We start from the raw sequence: 19,781 nt of genomic DNA, 5'->3' as shown, positions 1-19,781 counted from the left end.
ACCATCATAGCAATAGCACAGCAGTCTCGACGATAAAGTCAAGCGAGTAATTCCCACGACATTTCCACCGGCTTATTTCGTTTCTCGATTCTCTCGCGAATCGATATCGAATTGAGAAAGTCGACTTTTTGATGGAGTGTCGCTAAATTCTTCGATAGGGATGATCTTGCGGAGCGTCGGACGATAAGTCGAGGAAAGTTTATCGATATACATCCAGTCGAAACCATCTTCCTGACGATCGAATACTGCGAGGTACGGGTCCCAAAGCGCGAATAAAGATGGTCGTCCGGGTTCGTAAAATCCTCGGGGATCTATTCCGACAAACTCGGCCCCCTGGTCGGTACTCAGCGACGTAGTATATCCGAAAACGGCTCTGCTCTCATGGCAGATCATGCGCGTTCACGGTCATTCTTGTCGAAGAGCTCGTTAAACGGTCTCACTCGACGAGATACGACATGATGCGAATGTAAAGGCAACCCGTGTCGTGCCCACGCTCTCTTTCCTGAATTTCCCGACGTCCTTAAGCCACCTAATGCCCTGTAAAATATGGCTACACTGGCTGCTGGCCACGCAAAATACGGTCTGATCCGAACGACCCGGTTGAAGGATTTGCACACTGACGGAAGTACCAGAAATACGGTGCTGTGAATATTTATAAACTTGAGCACATTTCCTCTCTTATTTTTTCAATACTCCAAGGGAACCACTGACCGTGTCTGTATACATTATACAGTGACTCGAATAAATATTCGGACGCTCTAAAAAGGGCGACAACTTTTCTCATATTGTACTATAAGATTTGAACTTTTTTTGGGGGAAGCTAGAGCAATTACTTTACTACAGGACGTAAAAGAAGATTTTTTCCAAAATTGCAATTGATCGGAATTGTAGAAAAAATGCATTTTACAACCTTTTTATGTGTGCCTATATTGAACATTTTAAAAATACGATTTGTAGATCTGTGTCAATTATATGCACTGTGAAAGGTTCATCGAAATCGGCTGTTGCGGGAAAAAACGACAGGCATTGAAAGATGTAATTAGATTTATTGCAGTTAGAGGCCGAAAATCGTGGAAATTTGAAATTTTTACCATCTTTAAATGTTTGCAGCTCATTGCCACGTCGACAGATTTTGACGAAATTTTCAGAGTAAGTTTAATTGATCTACAAATAACAGATCTACAAAACGTATTTTTTAAATTGCCAATATAGGCCCACGTAAAAAAGTTGTAGAATGCAACTTTTTAGTATTTTTTCTACAATTCCGATCAATTGCAATTTTTGAAAAAATTTTTTTCTACAGCCTGTAGTAAACGAATTGTCTAGCTTCCTGAAAAAGTTCAAATCGTATAGTACAATATTGAAAAGTTGTCTTTTTTTTTTACCGCGTTCGAATATTTATTCGAGTCACTGTATATTATTCTGCTGTTAGTGGTTCGATCGGAAATTTTTTCAGCTAGAATAACATGGCTCAAGGAGAGCTTTAAGGTAGTTATACCATATTTTTTTAATCAAACCTTTCTTTCCAGAGTTATCAAGGTCACTTTCAGTTTTTTATTGTTAAACCTACGATTTTCCTACACCCAACTTTTAAGAGACACTGAGACGAATTCGGCAAGTACCATGAAAAGCATTTCTTCTCCATCTAAACCAAAGATTTATCAAACATTAGAAAAATGTCATTTACCTTAATTGAATCCATGCTCAAAATTGTATCCACTAGCAGTTATACTCGCGTAAACGGTTAAGAAATTACTTTTGTGGTCTTTTCAGATTCTGTATCAGAACTGTATCTCCTAAAAGATGGGTGCAAAAAAATGGTAGTTGTACCTATAAAAAATTGAAAGTGACCTTGATAACTTTGGAAAAAAAGGTTGACAAAAACTTTGGTATAATTACCTTAAAGCTAATTCCGATGGAATCACCAACAGTGATCCAACTTCGTGATCTACCCTGTATAAGTCGTTCAATGCAAAAGTTGTGCAAGTCACTATTTGCCTGTTTGGTGTAACATCATATCTGAAGAGGGTTTGGTCGTTATTAAATAAAATTATTGTAATTTTTGCGTGGCTTGCATAAAACAAGCGTAACATTCTTCAGAATTATTTTTATTATTTTTATTACTTGATTAGCGTTTTATAGGACGTGTACTTAATCCCTCATTATTCAATCATTGTTTCTTTTGACTTGTAATTCAGTATTATAAGCAAATGGCTAAATCGATTAACCATCTTTTCAGATTTCTGATATTTCATTGTGAATGCATTGAATCAATGCTTCACTTTTTACATTTTATAGATATCGGAAATATTTGCAAACATGCGGAAATATTATATATATTATATATTTTATCGATTTTCTGTACTTTTTATTTCTTTGGTGTTAATAGAATCGGACTGATTCTTTTTTTTAATTGTAATGTTTCAGGATACAGTCCTTTGCAGCAATGTTTTATTACAATAAGAATTAAGAATGGAAATATCAAAATGAACATTTGAACTCACTTTTCATTATAACAGTACAAATCAGATCTTTTGTGCAGAAAACAAAGTAGAATTTGGTTTCAGTTTTATATTCTCCGCTGGCCAGGGTCTATATATAATCACGATAACTAGAATGCAAATTTCTATGCAAATCCGAGTTTCCATAGATTACTTCATAAAAGCTAAAATCAGAAGAAATTCGCTTTGCCGAATAAGAGACCGCTAATGAGCGAACATTCATTTTTAATGTAAACATTTCCTTAAAGTTCACACTGTTACGGATACTATAAATGTATAACGAGCTACAATTTAAATGTAAAATAAATACAGATATTCTTGTCAATTTAAATCGCTGGAAACTGTTAGCATTTTTTTATAATAAACTTGTAAGTAACAGCTCCTTTTACATACGACCTTTTTAGACGCAGCTAAAAATTCTTTTGATCATCATGTTGGGAATGCGATGTGATAAATCTCTCTGGCTAGGGTTTCGCGCGCCGCTACACGCGCAATAAACTCGTGTTCGCTAATTAAAAGTGCCGCTAAAGCCGCCCAACGAGACAAGTCAAATAAATAAGACATCCAGCGTGTTTCCTATTTTAATTATCCGAGAAATGCGAATCCGACATTGTCCCTCCTAAGCGAGTGTTACGTACAGTTGTTTACAGCGACTGGCTTGACGTTTGGCAGACTATATATAAGTCTCGTTAGAATCGCGATGACCGCATCGCCTGGAACTCGTTGATATAAAACGATTCCTAGAACTCGATATTTTTTAACTGGACCAATAACGAACATTTCAAAGACGTGTTTTGTAAACTCGTATAAATTACATACTTTCTAAAAATTTCATTGAAATTGGTTAATTGATTTAATAGCTATAACTGCCATGTTTTCCACTTTTGATCGTTTATAATTCATAAACCAATTAACCAATTTCAATGAAATTTTCAGAAGATATATAATTCATACAGGTTTACAAAACACATCTATTAGATTTTTACTTTTTAAATTCTTTACTATTGTTTATCACAATTCCGACCAAATGCATTTTTTCAACTTATATATTAAATGTCATTTACTAAACTACTTCTTCTAGTCTCACAGATAAATTGAAATCGTTTGGTCTATTCAGAAAAAAGTTATTCTGATTTAAAGTGTGTGTGATCAGTTATGCTCCTAACTGTAATTATACTCAATAATAATTCTTACTTCCTGTGGCGACTGTATCTCCAGTTTTTCATTTCTTCGCACTTAATTAGATTTAAACCCCTGCATTGGAATTTTATATTATTTTTATTTGTAATTACTAAATTGCTAATAAATTAGTCTTCTTTTAAATAGCTCCACATTTTTTAAAATTTAATAACGAGTTGATCTAGTTATCTATTTATATTTTATTTATATTTTATATTTCTCTATAAATTTTAGTTTCTTTGAACAACAATATGAATCAGTGCAGTTTTAATGTGTCCTCTTCATCAGGGCTCTAAATGATGACGCTCGAAATTATTAAACAATCTTGATAAATACTTGGCCGTTAAGTTGAAGTGACACAAAAAATGTGCATAAAATGAAATTCCCCGAATTCTGGCATTAAAATGGCTCCAAAATGACACCGCACCAAATTCTCTACAACGAAATTGTTTACTAAAAAATGTTCCATCTCATTCCATGTAATAACAACGAATAAAGATAGCGATGTACAAAATGGCGGTTTAATTAAAAATTCATCTAAAAAATTGGGTTTAATGTCAAATGATATTTTGCCCCAAGAGCCGTGCCATTAATGTCGGCTAATCAACGAATAATGTAACAAAGGCCGCGAACTTTTCCGTGGGCCCAACTAAAACGAGTGAAAATACATTGCCCCTTTGTAACATTGAAATTTAACCGGTGCTCATAACGCGCAATTAAACCATCCCATGGCTACGCCATCTTTGTTCTTTAGCAGACATTAATCATCGGAGTGGGAGGGCAAGAAACAATCCCCCAAAGCGAACTATTATTACCGTTGCCGTTTATCGAGACAATGGTCGCCATACATTACACGAATTTAACGTCTGATTCGGACGATATAAATCATTCGTTCTTCGGTGTGAAAAAGCTGCGAATAAAAAAGAAACCGTGTTGAAACGACGATGTCTGCGAAACACTTTCAGCAGTGGGTGGAGGTGGTCGAGAAAAGGAATAGCATATCGAGTTCGGTGGAGTCTTTCCGTTGTTCTTATTTCCTTGTACGAAAATTGAAATGAAACTTTGCGACGAAGTTTGCTCGTTTGCGGCGCGAGGGAGGACAAGGAATAAACCAATGGAAATTTATTTACAACTCCCATAATGTTCGACGAAACATCAGTAGCAACATATTATCTCTCATTTCGTCCCACAGTGGACCGGGCGGCCGATATAGCAGTTCATTTGATAAAAAATGGCAAGTCTCATATCGGTATTTAATGATATTTAATAAAAATTATAATTAGAACAAGATTTTCGATCGAGAATAATATTTCTAAAATTTTTTTGTTTTGATATTCAGAGCATTCTTTTACGTTCTACTTTGTCATTTATTAAATAAGTAATTCTCTCCCTCTTACTGGACTAATGAAAGTTGTCGAAGCTATTTCCGTTTTACATAGAATATTTTTGAGTTCCAAATAGTTACGCCTTTTTTCAAATTGGAACATTTTCAGTATACTTTTCCTTGTATTAACCTTCGTCCTTCTTCAAGAATTATTATTGTTTAAAGTGTCACAATATACTACTTCAGTGGATATTCATGTTTATCGAATGTATATTGCTTTCAAAAACGATTAAACTACTGTGATTTATTAACAATTGCACGAGCATTTAAAAATCAACTATTTATGAATACCATTATGGATTCTGGTTAATTTCAAAACTGAACATGATTTTTCTGGCAATTCAAAAAAATTTTTTTAAAATGTTTATCCTATAAAAAATATATACTGATCTTTAAATTTAAAGGTGACCGTGATTTTTTATAGAATAAACATTTTCAAACAAAATTTTTTACTTGCCTGAAAAATCATGTTCAGTTTTAACATTGTAGCTGATGTCAAAACGAATCCAACGACCAATTAAACTTCCAAATAGTGCTAAAATCTTAATGAATACCTAGATTGACCACCTGGACCACTGTACGTCGGCCCGGAGCAAGAAATCCATTTTTAACTATGTCGATTGCGATTTCAGGGGTCTCCTAGTCCAAGACCGGGCAAAATTTTCACGTTTTGAACGTTTAAAACCGGAATATTCCCTTAACCCGGCTGAACAGCCGTGCCAAAATGGTCGAAAATATATTTCACCGACGGCCGTAATAATTACATTGATAGGAGCGGCGTCGGGACGCCGTAAGCCACGCCGCGTTCCATCGTTCTATAAAAGATTAAGTTGACGTTAGTTCCGCATCATAAAGCTGGCGTTCCTCTTGCGCTGAGTGGCCTTTTTACTCGGTCGCCTCCTCGAAGATAAAGGGAACAGGTTTACGGACGTGGTGTCGCGAGCAGCTCGTGCAATTAACGTCGGGACCAATCGAGCACGCTTTTTCAAATATATTTTCGCACAATAGTTCAAATAGCGTGCAATGCTTCGAGTGACGTACGTGTAAGCAACCATTCGAAATCGAGTAGCCGTGGAGACGTCGAGGTCTCTACAATGCAAATAAACTCTTATGCCAATACCCGGGCGCCCGGGTGCCTACTTTCACTTTTGTCCTTCAAAGTCGTTATATGTTCTTGCCGACAAAGAATTAAACACTTCCTTGGATAATTACCAATTAATTTAATAATAATGATCTTATTGAACATTGTGGAAAGTGTTGATTGTTCATTTTCACTTTTGTCCTTCAAAGTCTTTATATGTTCTTGCCGACAAAGAATTAAACACTTCCTTGCATATTACCAATTAATTTAATAATAATAATCATATTGAACATCGTGGAAAGTGTTGATTGTTCATTTTCACTTTTGTCCTTCAAAGTCTTTATATGTTCTTGTCGACAAAGAATTAAACACTTCCTTGCATAATTATCAATTAATTCATTAATAATAATCATATTGAACATGGTGGAAAGTTTTGATTGTTCATTTTCACTTTTGTCCTTCAAAGTTTTTATATGTTCTTGTCGACAAAGAATTAACACTTCCTTGCATATTACCAATTAATTCAATAATAATAATCATATTGAACATCGTGGAAAGCTTTGATTGTTCATTTTCACTTTTGTCCTTCAAAGTCTTTATATGTTCTTGTCGACAAAGAAATAACACTTCCTTGCATAATTACCAATTAATTTAATAATAATAATCATATTGAACATCGTGGAATTTAACTATTTCGTAGTTACGATAATTAGAACTTTTTTATCCAGAACAGTACTCATATTTGTTCTTCAAAGTTTTTATATGTTCTTGTCGACAATGAGTAAAATGGATCCACTTTATATATTAATAATAATCTTATAAATACTAATAATCTTATTGATCGTTGTGGAAAATTTTGATTGTTGACATATCCCCAGATATGTAACCAGAAGTAAAGGTATCTACACAGATTGAGGATGAAACACGCGCTAAATTGACACACGTATTACAAAGGATCGATCTGCCACGGTGCCATACGTGCAATCAATGCGTGAGACGGTCAACAAGTAGATTAAGGACGATCTATAGCCAAGTAAATGGAATAGGAGTGAGCAGACCAGTGGATTGGGGACGGCAAGGGATCAGTAAAGTAGGGAGAACCTATAGTTGATTATATGGTCAGACAAGTGGAATAGGCGTGACATGCGGTCAGACAAGTAGAATTGAACCGTCTTCGAGTTAGACAAATGGTAGGAACGTCTTATATGTAGTAGAACAAATACAATAGGAACCACTTACAGCTGTCGGAAAAATAAAATAGAATCATTATATGTATATATGTATAGTAAGATAAATGGAATAGCTGTGAATTTCAACATGAAAATTTTCTACCTGAATTGCAACAAAACGGAGAGACATAGAAATTTATTTTCTCTCTTAATATGTTCAATAGGCCGAGAATAATATAAAAGTATTTTTAAATTCGTTTAATGTTTTTAATGTTTTAAATTACACCTACTCATTTTTGTCATAAATGCATGAAAAGATATATGATCAAACAAGTAGAATGGAGATGATATCTATGATGAAATATTCTGTTAAATAATTATATTTAGTGAAAAATTTTCAATGTTTAATAATATCATCATATAATTCAGGCGATACGTATTCAAACTAGCGGTGCCGAAGCAATATATGGTAGAAATTATAATAGGGTTGTTTTATGGGGCAACTTCTACTTACTTTTCCTGTCGAAGCAGTATGTCCAGATTGTTGCAGAGAATTTTCAATCTCCAACAATAAGTACAATCGTGTAACCTGAGAAAAGTATATTAAATTTCTGCACACGTTTCAATCGTATTTTAGCAGTATCCGAAGTTTCTGAAGATTGCAATATCTGCCATGTCGGATATGAAACACGTCTGACCACACACGATCCTTCACTACTTCCACAGCCGGCAACACCTTTCCGCGTCGTTTTCACTTACGATCCCGACGAAATTAGCAGAAGCTACGAACCTGTAAGCAATCCCCGAGTATTCAAAACCCGAGCACGTTCGAACTTCAATATTTTTCCACGGGGAAAAGTCCGAGCAAGACATCCTTCTTATTTCCCCGTTGATACTATCCCGGTAAACCAGAGGAGACCATGAAAACCACGTACCCGACTGGTCGGCTATATTTTCTCTGCTCAGCAATGAAGATCGGACTCTTTGGCCACGTGACCGATGAAATCAGCCGAAGACGGGCTGTAATTTCGTACGAAGGTAGCCGCCGGAGTGCATCCTAATCTAAATCCTATATTGCCGAACTTATCTTCCAGAGTACGCGTCTTGTAATTTCCGCAATTTCACAGACCTTTATTTTGATACATTTCGTTTTCCAGATATTTAATAACAGACAAATTTTCTCCTCCTACAAGGTGGTTCTTATTTTTTTCCATTTCCTAAATTATTTATCAAGGTTTCACATAGATTTTCCTTGGTTTATGAATTCAATTATTTTAATTTCCAGTACAACCTATTCTAGTTTGTAGTTTTTCTGTACACTTATAGCTGTTTCAACGATATCTATAAATTTTCATTGAAATTTTCAACATAAAATCAAATAATTATTCTACACTTCACCTTACGGGACCACAAATTTTTAACTTTGTTAACAATATAATCGTGTAGATTTTGGCGCGAAAGTACCGAAAATCCAAGTTTTAATGTAAGGAATTCACTGGTTCAAAAGTGATGGGTGTTTAAACTTGAGCGATTTTAAGCGTTCTTGGCAGGTAAGGGCGTTACCATATTAATACGTACTCAGTGTCACAGACTTAAGATCAGTACAGATATTGCATGCATTTTTCTGTCTACGGTTCCGAATTACCGACTCTGTAGGAAATGCTCTAGTACGACAGCGGACTCTATCGTAACGCAACGATCAGCTAGTGAACTACATGAGGTTGCAACACAAAAGGTGTGTGACTGAGGGAGCTAGATTTCATATCGTTGTGAGTATTCGAGTAATGAGTATTCGATAGTAAAATTACATTAACATCTTTTTGAATTTCTTTCTCAATTTTCGACTGACTGATTTGTCATTGAGTTGTACTACTCTCCTACAGTATTGTCCTAATACAAACTCAATTTTTCGAGGTTTCCGAAAAATTTTCGGCTGTCTGGCTGGTCGTTGAGGTGCACTACTGATTTTTCGAAAAGTTTTCGGCCGTCTGGCTTGCGGTTGAGTTGTACTACTAATTTTCGTGTGACCTCTTACACCATCATGTTCTCCGATTAAAAACCCGAAAATTTTCGAAAACCTGGAAAAGTGAGTTTCGTATTAGAAGAATATGATAGCGAAGTACATGGCATGTAAATTCAGTAGTATAATCCAACAACAAGCAGACGATTTTCGAAAAATAAGTAGTACAACTCGATGACAAGTCAGTCAGTCGAAAATTGAGAAAGAAATTGTGTTATTATTGCTACTAGTTGTGAACGAAGTCGCTTGTAAAAACAATCTACGGTGCTATCTAAACGGAGTCCACGGTGCAGTCTGACTGGAGGACCGAGAATTTAAAAACTCAACACCTCGGTCCCCCCTACCTTTACAGGGTTTCATCCCTACCCTTTCAGAGATTTGGGGGTGGACGGAACTAAAACTAGGTGCTTGAAGCGGGCCAAGGATTCGCCAAGGCCGCACATGTAGCGACCAAACCTTGGGTTTTTCCAGCCATCTGAAAACCAGACACGCCGTAGCTTCAAGCACCCAGCCGCGCTGAGCCCAAGAGCCGACGGTTTTAGGTGTTTTATGGAAAGGGACTGCATTGAAGGTACCCAGGTGCGGACGGCAATGCCATGGAACTAAGTAGCGATGAGAGGCCTAACGCCATAGTCAAACTATAAAAAGTCACGTACCGGGCCCAATGCGCAATGGCGACAAAGCAATATGTTTATACTCTCAAAGCAATATGTTTATACTCTAGTCCTGCTCAATAGAGTAGTTTATCACTCAATTTATCACTCTTCGTTATCATTTCGGATTATTTTCTCTTTTTTTTCACCTGTGATACTACTATTGTACGACAAGACTGAATTTAGTATATAAGTCGAACAAACTCCCAAACTGTACTCCCATACCAATACTGATATAAAGCGACGAATTACACATGTTCCTACTTTATTTTTATTTTTGTTACTCTAAGGTAGTTTTTAGTATTTTTATTTGCACCTTATGTAAATATTGTTAATACTTAGCAAATAAAAATTTAAAAAAAAGAAAAAATGCGTAATGGCGATGTCCCTGCCATAAAACGTCGCCCAGCGCAAACCTCTACAGGGGTTCTACACTCGAGGTGGACGGCTCGGACGAGCAGAGGTGTTAAGATAGCAATAATACAACATCGGTACGACATGTGGCGTTTGAAGCAGCAGCGATTTTGTCGCGAGCAGCGACGGGAACGTGAAACCTGGTCTTGATAAGGGCGAGAAACGGCGTTCGTCTCCGAGGAAACTGCGAAGACCGATAGTCGGCGGAAAGTGGCACAATTACGGGACAGATGAGCCTCGCGGGATTCTGCGGCGAGGCCCTCGCTCGCTAATATCACGGGGTGCGCGCACGACTCCCACAAATGCCTGCGCATACCTTGGATTTCGCGGTGGAGTGAACTTCCCCGTGACGGAAGCTATTCGTTCCTTACGTAAGCAGTGGCACGAGACCGGCGGAAGTTCGCGACAGACATCGACAAGGACGGGAACGCGAACTCGCTCTGGATGGATATTAACTATTCCCGCTGAAATTTCTGACTTCGCAGTTCTGCGCGAGACGTTCGTTACGCCCGACGACGGCGACCACGATTTCGGATATCTTCCATGCCCGACAATCTCATTGTTTCTTCCGCGAAAATGCGCTCTGCGAATGCAACGGGATGCGGTCCTCCGATATCCCCATGGATGATTCGACGCCGAACATGTGGAAATGAACTCTGCGCTGCCGAGGCACAAACGAAGGGAGAAGAAATTACGGGGTCGCCGTAGCACGGAATTCTTAATTCCCCCGTGATTACCGGCGCCCGTCCGTACAATCAGGAGATAATGAAGCGTAAAAATAGTAGAGTAAGCCACGACGAGCCCGCGAAAAAAAAAAGAAAAGAATCTCGTGATCGACCACCGCCACCACTACTGGAATACCGGCATTTCCATGCGAAAAGAGGACAGCGGTGTCGGGGGTGCGGGGGGCTGCACCCGGACCGTCACCGCCACTGCTTTCCAGTTTCCTCTTCCTCGGAGGAAATGGTCGAGACGGAGGCCTTTATTCCTCCTTTTTCCCTCCCAGCCCCGGTCTTTCTCTCCTTTACCACTTTTTCCACTCTGCACCTCGAGGAACGCGGTTTTACTAAACGAGGACTCGAAGCATCTCGGGATACCCGCTATTCAAATGCCGCTCGCGGAACCAAGAGAAGGTTCGCGGCCGACGTGCAACGACATCCACGGATCGAAACCGGAAATCTTGCAGCTGCTACGTCGATGGCCATTACCCGTCTCTGATGGCTATCGTCTGACCCGTGGACTCTCGCGATCGCCACCAACGGCCTCTTGCGGAGTGTAACATGATGTCGACGTGCGTTGCGAAAAGTATCATTGCGCGCTGAAAATATTTCACTCGGAAGGCATGCAGGAAATCCACGCCCCCAGGTCAGAGTAGGGCAATAATCATCTAATATTTAAGAATGACTAATAGTCTGTTTGAATGTTAGTCATAGCAAAATAGTCATTAGTCAGAACTTTTTGATTAGTTAGTGATAACTAAGTAATAATATTAATGTGTGTTAATCGCACGATAGTGACTGATGACTGATCATTAACTATTAATTGACTAATATTTATATATATTTAATAATATTTGCCATTTAGCTATCAGTAACTAATCAAAAAGTTTTGACAAAAATGTTGTTCTGTAGAATGTTATTCTAGGTCGAAAGAAATGTTTAATTTTCCAGTTAAAATATAGGTCCGAGTGCAAAGGGTTAAGCAACTTCATATTCTCAAAACATACTCTATAAAAAAATACATAACTCATCCCATTTAGATTATTTTTACTATTAAAAAGTCGCACATGTACAGTGAGGAGCAAAACTGAACACACATACGATATTTTTACAAAAACATATTTCTATTTAATGTTTGCATATAAAATAGAAAAAAAATAAAATACAAAAATATCATCGTTGTTTAAATTTTTTTGGAAAGCTGAAATAGTGTACTTATTACTGGGTATTTTGTTTTTTTTTATTCTATATGCAAATATAAAATAAAAATACGTTTTTATAAAAATATCGTTCGTGTGTTCACTTCTGCTCCTCACTGTACTTGAAATATCATTAAATATGTGTGCAAAATTCAATTGAAAAAGGTTCAATAGTTATTCGGAAAGAAATCGTAAACCAGAATACACTACCTTCACGCATCCTACGCGCGCGTGCCCTTCGTACGGAAACGGGTCTGTGACACGCGTGGGTTGATCCCAGATGAACGCCAGAATTTCATTCATGCCGCAGCATAAATACGCGGGCGGTCTCTGCCGCGTTTGAAATAATAGCTTACGCGGCGCATTACGGCGTTAGCGTGCACAAGAGATGCGGCAGGCGACAGAGAATTTATCGCGACTCGCCTAAACAATTCGCCCGTGGGGCGCGGCGCGGCGCGGGTCGACTCATCGACAAGAATCTTCATTTCCACGCAACAGAGGCGGTCCCGGTGGGCGTTGTTGGCGCAGTTTTAATTGGCCCCGGAATAGCCGGTTTATTTCGCGCGGGATGTTTAATCGCCGGCCGGTTCAAGCGACCAAGAACAAATACGCGGCCACTATCGATATCAATGATATAATTTCCAGTCAATATTTTCGTTGGTATCGCGGCTCCGCGGCATAAATTTTTTAACGCCGCGAGCCGCGATAGAGACGGCATATTTTATCCGCAAATACTGGAATATTTACGAGCCGGCCATGAACACCGCGCACCAAACCTAACCCAGTCTCTGCTTTCATTTCGCCGGCCGCCAGTTCACCGCTCTATTTATATTACAGCAATATTCCATCGTGGAGAGAGTCGGGCATCGTTGAAGAGCGTGCGATTCGAATGGACATACTCGTGGCGAACATTGAATCGAACATTGATGTACATCGTTAGAAAAGGTGTGAAAGGGAAGCGAGTGATCGTTGATGAACGTGTCTTCAAGAAATTTTTCAGTATCCAAGGGTCAGTAGCACAACCAGAAAGGTGGTGGTGATTCCAGTTGAATAAATTAGTCGAAAATGTAGAATGAATATTTTCCGGAATAAAATATTTAATTATTCAATTAATTTTTTCATGCATCTATCTTTAAAAATGGTGCGCAGTAGAATTTCATGAATATCTCAAAAGGTAATGAGCTAGAAAGAGCTGAAGCTGAATTTACGTTGGATAAACCGTTGGTTAAACTGACGGTGGACGCTTAAATTCCTTTTCAAGATCTTCAAAGAGAAGCACAGCATTAAATCAAACTGTCTACAATATTTTACGAATTGCTGAAAGCCAAATTTTGTATATTACATTCGAGCATATATGGAGGTCTCTGATGAAAATATTCTTAATCAAACGAGAAGTCCAAATTCTGGAGTCAATATACATAACTTCGAGTGCAAACAGATGAAAGCTTGAATTCCGTTTTCACAGCTTCAAAGAGAATTACAGAATCAAATTAAGCCAGGCCCACGCAACTTTTTCCCCGCAGTCGCTTCACGACTTTCCATTACCAGTGTACCGGTTCCCCCACTATCGACTATTTCATATTGCCCCTATCGTGCTTTGCTTCACGTGATCAGTGGCTCGCGAGCCGCAAGTTGTCCACATCCGAATTAAGCTGTCACTATTCACGAATTTTTTAAAGCCAAATTTTGCACAGTGAAATTCTACAAAATATCCAAAAAAGAGCTATGTCACACAGTTCTCCAAGATATATATCCATCTGAGAGTATCTGAAGATAATTGCTCTCGAGAGTACTGCCAATTTACGTGTCCATTTGAGAGTATTACTTCGGAAGTTCTTTGCTCTCGGAAATTGACGTCAAAGTCAATGGCGACAACGCGGGCCTTTAAACTGTGCCGCGGCGATGGCGACTGTCCGCGTCTCTTTCTTTGCTAAACGCTGTTCTTCGTTGCGTTCGAAACTTTCATCGTCGATTAAACCACTAAATACAGTTGAAATTATATCGTGTTTGGTGTCATTTCAATCAGAAAAATGCCAGAAATAAGTTGGTGAAAGTCCCATAAAAATATTTGTAATGAAAAATAAAGTATTTTTAACTGGCATTACATTGTCGAAACACGCGGGCCTTTAAACTGTGTCGGCGCCGGCGACATGCTTTGGCCACGCGATCCATATTTCATTCTGTCCTTCTCTATGTTCGGCTTTTCGATTGAAGTCTGGGCGCGGTCGGCGCGGTAGACGCAGTCATTAAAAAAATAGTGTCTCTGAACGATCACTGTCAGTGCAGAACATGGCTGTTTGACAGTAACCGTGCGATTACTGCAGAAAACTCTCAGCGATACGAATGGCGTTTGTATAGTTTGTAGTTGCTTGCCGAGTGAAAAATTGATCGTGTCCATTTGCGGATTTCAGCTTACTGTTTGCTCTCCGAGAGTTTTTCGTGCAGCTCTCCGCTAGCACCCTCAATACCGTGTGCACTGACGAATTTGACTCTCGAGAGTAACCCGCGATAGTTTTACTCTCAGATGGACACGTACCTTTATAAAAGAATCGCACTTAGGTCTGGAAAAAAGTACCTTCTTCGGTAGGCGATTAGCATAACCGTGAATATCCAGCGGTGATAAAAGAGTAGATAAAACTGTAATCATTTCGGGCGCTCGCCGGCGACAATAACCGTTAAGAGCCGGCGAGCGGTTAACGCGGGCGAATGTGCTTTCAGTTGGTACAGTTGTCGGATTAAGGCCTGCCGGTGCTTTTTGTGAATCGTTTGGCCGTAGTAATACCAAATCGTTGCGGTGCTGTCCGTTCCAATTGTACAATTCTATCGCAAAGCGCAACAGTCATCGGAGCGTTAGGAATGCTGTATCTATTTCGCCGTTTCTATGTAGCTGAATTCAGCCTGGGAATCCGTTCCGCGCTGCAAATAATTATACGTAAGGCCGTGCAGAAAGCGGGCCAGGCCGAGCGATCGCTAATGGGCCGGAAACATCGTCTGTGATGGGCGACCGCAGCCGAAAAATTAGTGCGTCTTCGCAGAGGTCGGTGAAGATCAAGTGCATCCTAACGGTTCAGTTCGCGCTGAATAATTTCCGGATAATCTTCGTACGTGCGGAGAAAGTGGCCGCCCGTTTGCATCCCAAGAGCCTCATTACAGATTGCATCGCGTATCGGACAAGATTTACGCGCCCCTGCGGCGCCGCACCGGAGCTATGATTTTTGCAAATCGCCGGTTCATGTTCTGCTCGACGCAGCCAAGGCTATGCGACAGATAAGGGAACGTCGATTCCGATTCGTCGAAACGACGGATCCGACCGTGCGCACCAACGGCTGCCGTTATGGTTTATCGCGGCTCGAATGCTATATTTGACGAAACATCATGTGTATCGCCGTTCTTCATCTCACCTCACCGCTGAAGCATCAATCTCCCTCAAGTCATCTACATTTTCACCATCTTTCCATGATCTTTTATACTGTGACTTTCAATAGCGCTAAGTGAGTGACTCCGCTGGAACTTTTCAGATCATGTATTTTAACACGTTCCATGCCACGTGTATCATCAGTAGCACATGTCACGCTTCCCATTCAGACCACGTGTGTGACGCGTGACGCGCACGCTGCTACATTTACTTACTTAATACTAGAACTACCGGACGTCAAACATAACTGACACATATTGCTCTGTAATATCAACTAAGCTCTCACGAAGAGTGCAGTGGGCTCAACAAAGACTTTAGCGAGTAGTTGTTTTTCAGTGGAAATCTTAAAGTTGAATCAATTACTATCTAGTTTCGGCTTCAGTAATTAGATCACTTTGATTTTGTGGTATGTTGCGAGGTTGCTGCTCAGCGCTCAACGTATTATGTACATGTATTATGGAAGCTACAAATTGCTGTACAGTAGCACCACAATAGAACAGATTTGTATAACAGAACAGAGTTATTGTTGGAACACCGGGGAAGCTGCTAGTAAATTTGTTTGGCTAGTGGATCGCGCAAACAATTTTTCTATCCTTAAGCCGGGATAAAAATTTTAGCTTAATCCATGATACACGATACATTAAAAGTTAGCACGATTAACATTCCAGGCGCTTCGGCTTGGGGACAACAGTGGCGCACGCAGGAAACACATTGTTCAGACCCCTCCGCAAGAATCTGCTCCCGATAGGTCGGGTTACACGACAAATATTCTAATGTCGTTAGCCTCGAAACTCGCCCTGGCTCTCGGCCAGGTTATTCGTCGTAGTCGTCACATACGTTTTTTCTTGGTACGTTCTTTCTAAAGTACGCGGTTCGGCACGCATGTCGCAGCACTGGATGTTTCCGCATTTGTATTTACAAAGGAAAAGACCAATGAGTGATCCAGAAAGTTGGGAATCGCAATGTGTTAGACGGCGTTTTCGCAACTTGTTCAACCTGAAGGCGGAGGGAAGGTCATAGGGTCACTGCACAAGGTGTGTTTACGAGAAACCCCAAAGACTTTTTTGTTTGTTTTGTTAAGGGGGAGGCTAAGACCGGGGGAGAATCCCCGTAAACACCCACCCCCGGGACGTTCAATGAAACGCCCCTCTATGATGAACTAAGGGCCTCCACTGTTCGTATTGCTCCTCAGTTCTTCGTCCCTCGAGGCCCACTTCCACGCCTGTTCTTGTCTTTCGAAACCCCCAAGACTAAAAACTGATTTCTCTTATATCGGTATTTAATGCATCTACATTACTTGCTAAATGTTTAGCGATTATAATTAGAACAAGCATTTAAAAGAATTAAAATTTTGTGAATATGATTTTCGATCGAGAAAATTACTAATTGTCTTTCTGAACCCTGCCGAACCTATTTAATAATATGTGTTTACGATTGGAACAAAACGAATTTGTAATAGATAGAAGTTAATCAATATTTAGCGGTCTACAAATTTCCATACAAGCAATTTTTTAAAAAATATTTAATTCTTAAAGATCAATATATATTTTTAGCTGCATGATATTATAACTGATGTCGAAACGAATCTAACGACCAACATTGCTATACCCTGAAACTTCCAAATAGTGCTAGAATCTTCATGAACTCTTAGATCGGTCGCCCGGACCATTGTGCGACTGGCCGCGAAGGCCTGCACGTTTCAAGATACGTCACTGCTATTGAGGCAGAGGAAGAAGTCCGCGTCTTTCTTTAAAGCTTTGTCTTTCTTTAAGGAAGGCTTTCTCTCAAAAATAGAAAATAAGTCACATCCGTATCGTAAACGTTGACCAAATGAAAACGAATGCTATGGCATAGCTTCCTCTTGCAGCGAACCCCTCAATATTTGGACACCGCAAAGTGGGGTATTAACCCGAAAAGTCGGAAAAAATTATTTCAGCGTTATTTATGGGCTCAACGTCATAATAAAGTAGGTCGTTAAATTCGTCTGATTTATTGATTAGGTCTAGTATTATAGTCTCAACTTTTGTTGGTATGAGGTTGAATTTTTTCTGACTTTTCCGGCCAAATACGCCACTGTGCACGGTTCGCGGACCGAAGGAATATGAAAATCGTCGCGAGCTGTAAGCTGTAATCAATCTATCCCTAACACGCCGCGTTTCATCTCTCGTTTCAGCTGACCAAGGTATGCTCCTGAAGCTCGACTTTCGGGACGAGTTCAAGCTCGAGGATAGCCCCGAATGCCGTTACGATTTCTTGGAGGTACGTGACGGCCAGCACGGCTACTCCAATCTCCTCGGGAACTACTGCGGCACGAATTTCCCCCCTGAGATCACGTCGAAGACGAGATACCTCTGGCTACGATTCCACAGTGACGATAGCATCGAGGGCAAGGGATTCAAGGCCGTCTGGAGTATGGTACCTAGGCCAACCTACCGTAAGTCCACGGCATTACGATTTTCTTCGCGTCCGTCACGTTGCACCGGGTATGCCGTGTACGAGATTTTCACGTGCACGCGAGTTCCCCCAGGCCTGAAACCCCCGAAACTATTCGCGCAATGCCGCGGGATCGATAAACAACGTCAATCTCGGGTTACGGGACCGCTACGAGACCGCTACGGGAATGCGAAATCAGATTAGACGTGAGATACATAGGTCAGGGAACGCGTTTGTTGCCGCTGTTCGCGTAGAAATTCGTGAACTTGTTTGTCCGCGACAGTATAGAATCTCGATTGTATGAATTAACGTGTTGGTTGGTAGTCACCACTGGCCGACAACGACGCCATGGTGGTCACAGCTGACTGACGCAATCAAACTCGATAGAAATGCGTAAACTTCGCATACAATTGTATAATTTTGTAACTACAGTTACTATTGCAATACTTTTATTTTTTTATGCATTTTTGAAGAAATTGGTTGGGTGAAATATAACAGTAAAGGACTAGAAAAATTTAAGAATATATTGTAATATTTGTTTCAATGCAACAAAGTCATTAAGGGATTAAATCAATTTTTATTTTATTCTTGCTTCTTACAGTCAATACAGAACATTTTTATTCCGCATGAAGATCCTCAGTTTGATTATTATAAGTATATTAATAGACTGCGGATTTCATGCATTTATGATGAAAAACATTATGAGAATTTAGTAGCCTCCATGCACTATTTTCAACCATTAAAAATCATTAAATAAAGAAAGAACTTTCTATTTCGCTTTCATTGTTAGTAATCCATGCAGACAGGTTTTATTTTGCACAAAGATCCGCGGTCTACTAATTAGACTCAAAGTGTACTGACCCTTTCCGTTAACTTCAACGCGGAGAACGCGCGTCTAAACTCGATAACATTCTCTCAGCGTGCACAGCGCTAAAATCGGCCGATAAACAGATTAGAATTTTCTGACTGTTCTGCAAACTATTAGCGAACATCGCGTACCGAAGCGTAACTCGATCCCGAAATTTGATATGATCTAAACAATGCAAATGGTCCAGGACGGTAACTAGAGAATGGATACGGCGGAACTCAGGAGTCGCGAATATCCTAGTGCAATTACTCTGTTTCGTCTAAAGACCCGGTCGTCTTTTGCGAACAGGCAAAAAACATGCTCCGTCGAGGTGAGGAACAACGATCATTATTAACGTTATCCGAGGAGAGCGACTCTATCGCGAATATAATACTTAGTAGTCTCCGTCGCGTTCCCGGTTGAGAAATTACGAGACACTTTGGGAATAGATAATCTGCGGCGGAAGTACTCTGTGCAGGCGCGGACGGAGGCCGAAATTAATTCATTGTCACCGGGAAGAACAGGGGGAGGCTTATGAATACGCGGAACACACCCACGGCCATAGATCTCGCCATAGATCTCAGCTCCTCGACGGTTCCTCGTCCTTAGATCGAGCCACCTTGATTGCTCTAGTTACGCGATATACAGGGTGTATCCGTTAAGTTATGTCACCATTTTTTAGGCATTTCCAGTAGTGCAATTAAAAAATGTTTTAGACAAAAGTTTCTCAGTACTTGATGAGCTACATGTTAGCATATTATAAATCT

The 19,781-nt window shown here is 39.8% G+C and overlaps 1 protein-coding gene across 3 annotated transcripts in view; it reads left to right on the top strand.

The window, feature by feature from the left end:
• Neto (Neuropilin and tolloid-like) overlaps window positions 1-19,781 on the top strand; it is a 237,917-nt gene that overhangs the window by 175,079 nt on the left and 43,057 nt on the right. For all 3 annotated transcript variants that reach the window (XM_076447134.1, XM_076447132.1, XM_076447133.1), the window contains one exon: window positions 17,908-18,168. In XM_076447134.1, the coding sequence (XP_076303249.1) occupies window positions 17,908-18,168 (261 nt within the window). The remainder of the gene's footprint in view (window positions 1-17,907; window positions 18,169-19,781) is intronic.

This window comes from Lasioglossum baleicum, chromosome 2 (genome assembly GCF_051020765.1).
Source record: "Lasioglossum baleicum chromosome 2, iyLasBale1, whole genome shotgun sequence".
In the NCBI taxonomy this organism is placed as follows: Eukaryota; Metazoa; Arthropoda; class Insecta; order Hymenoptera; family Halictidae; genus Lasioglossum; species Lasioglossum baleicum.
This window is presented reverse-complemented; position numbering and strand designations above follow the sequence as displayed.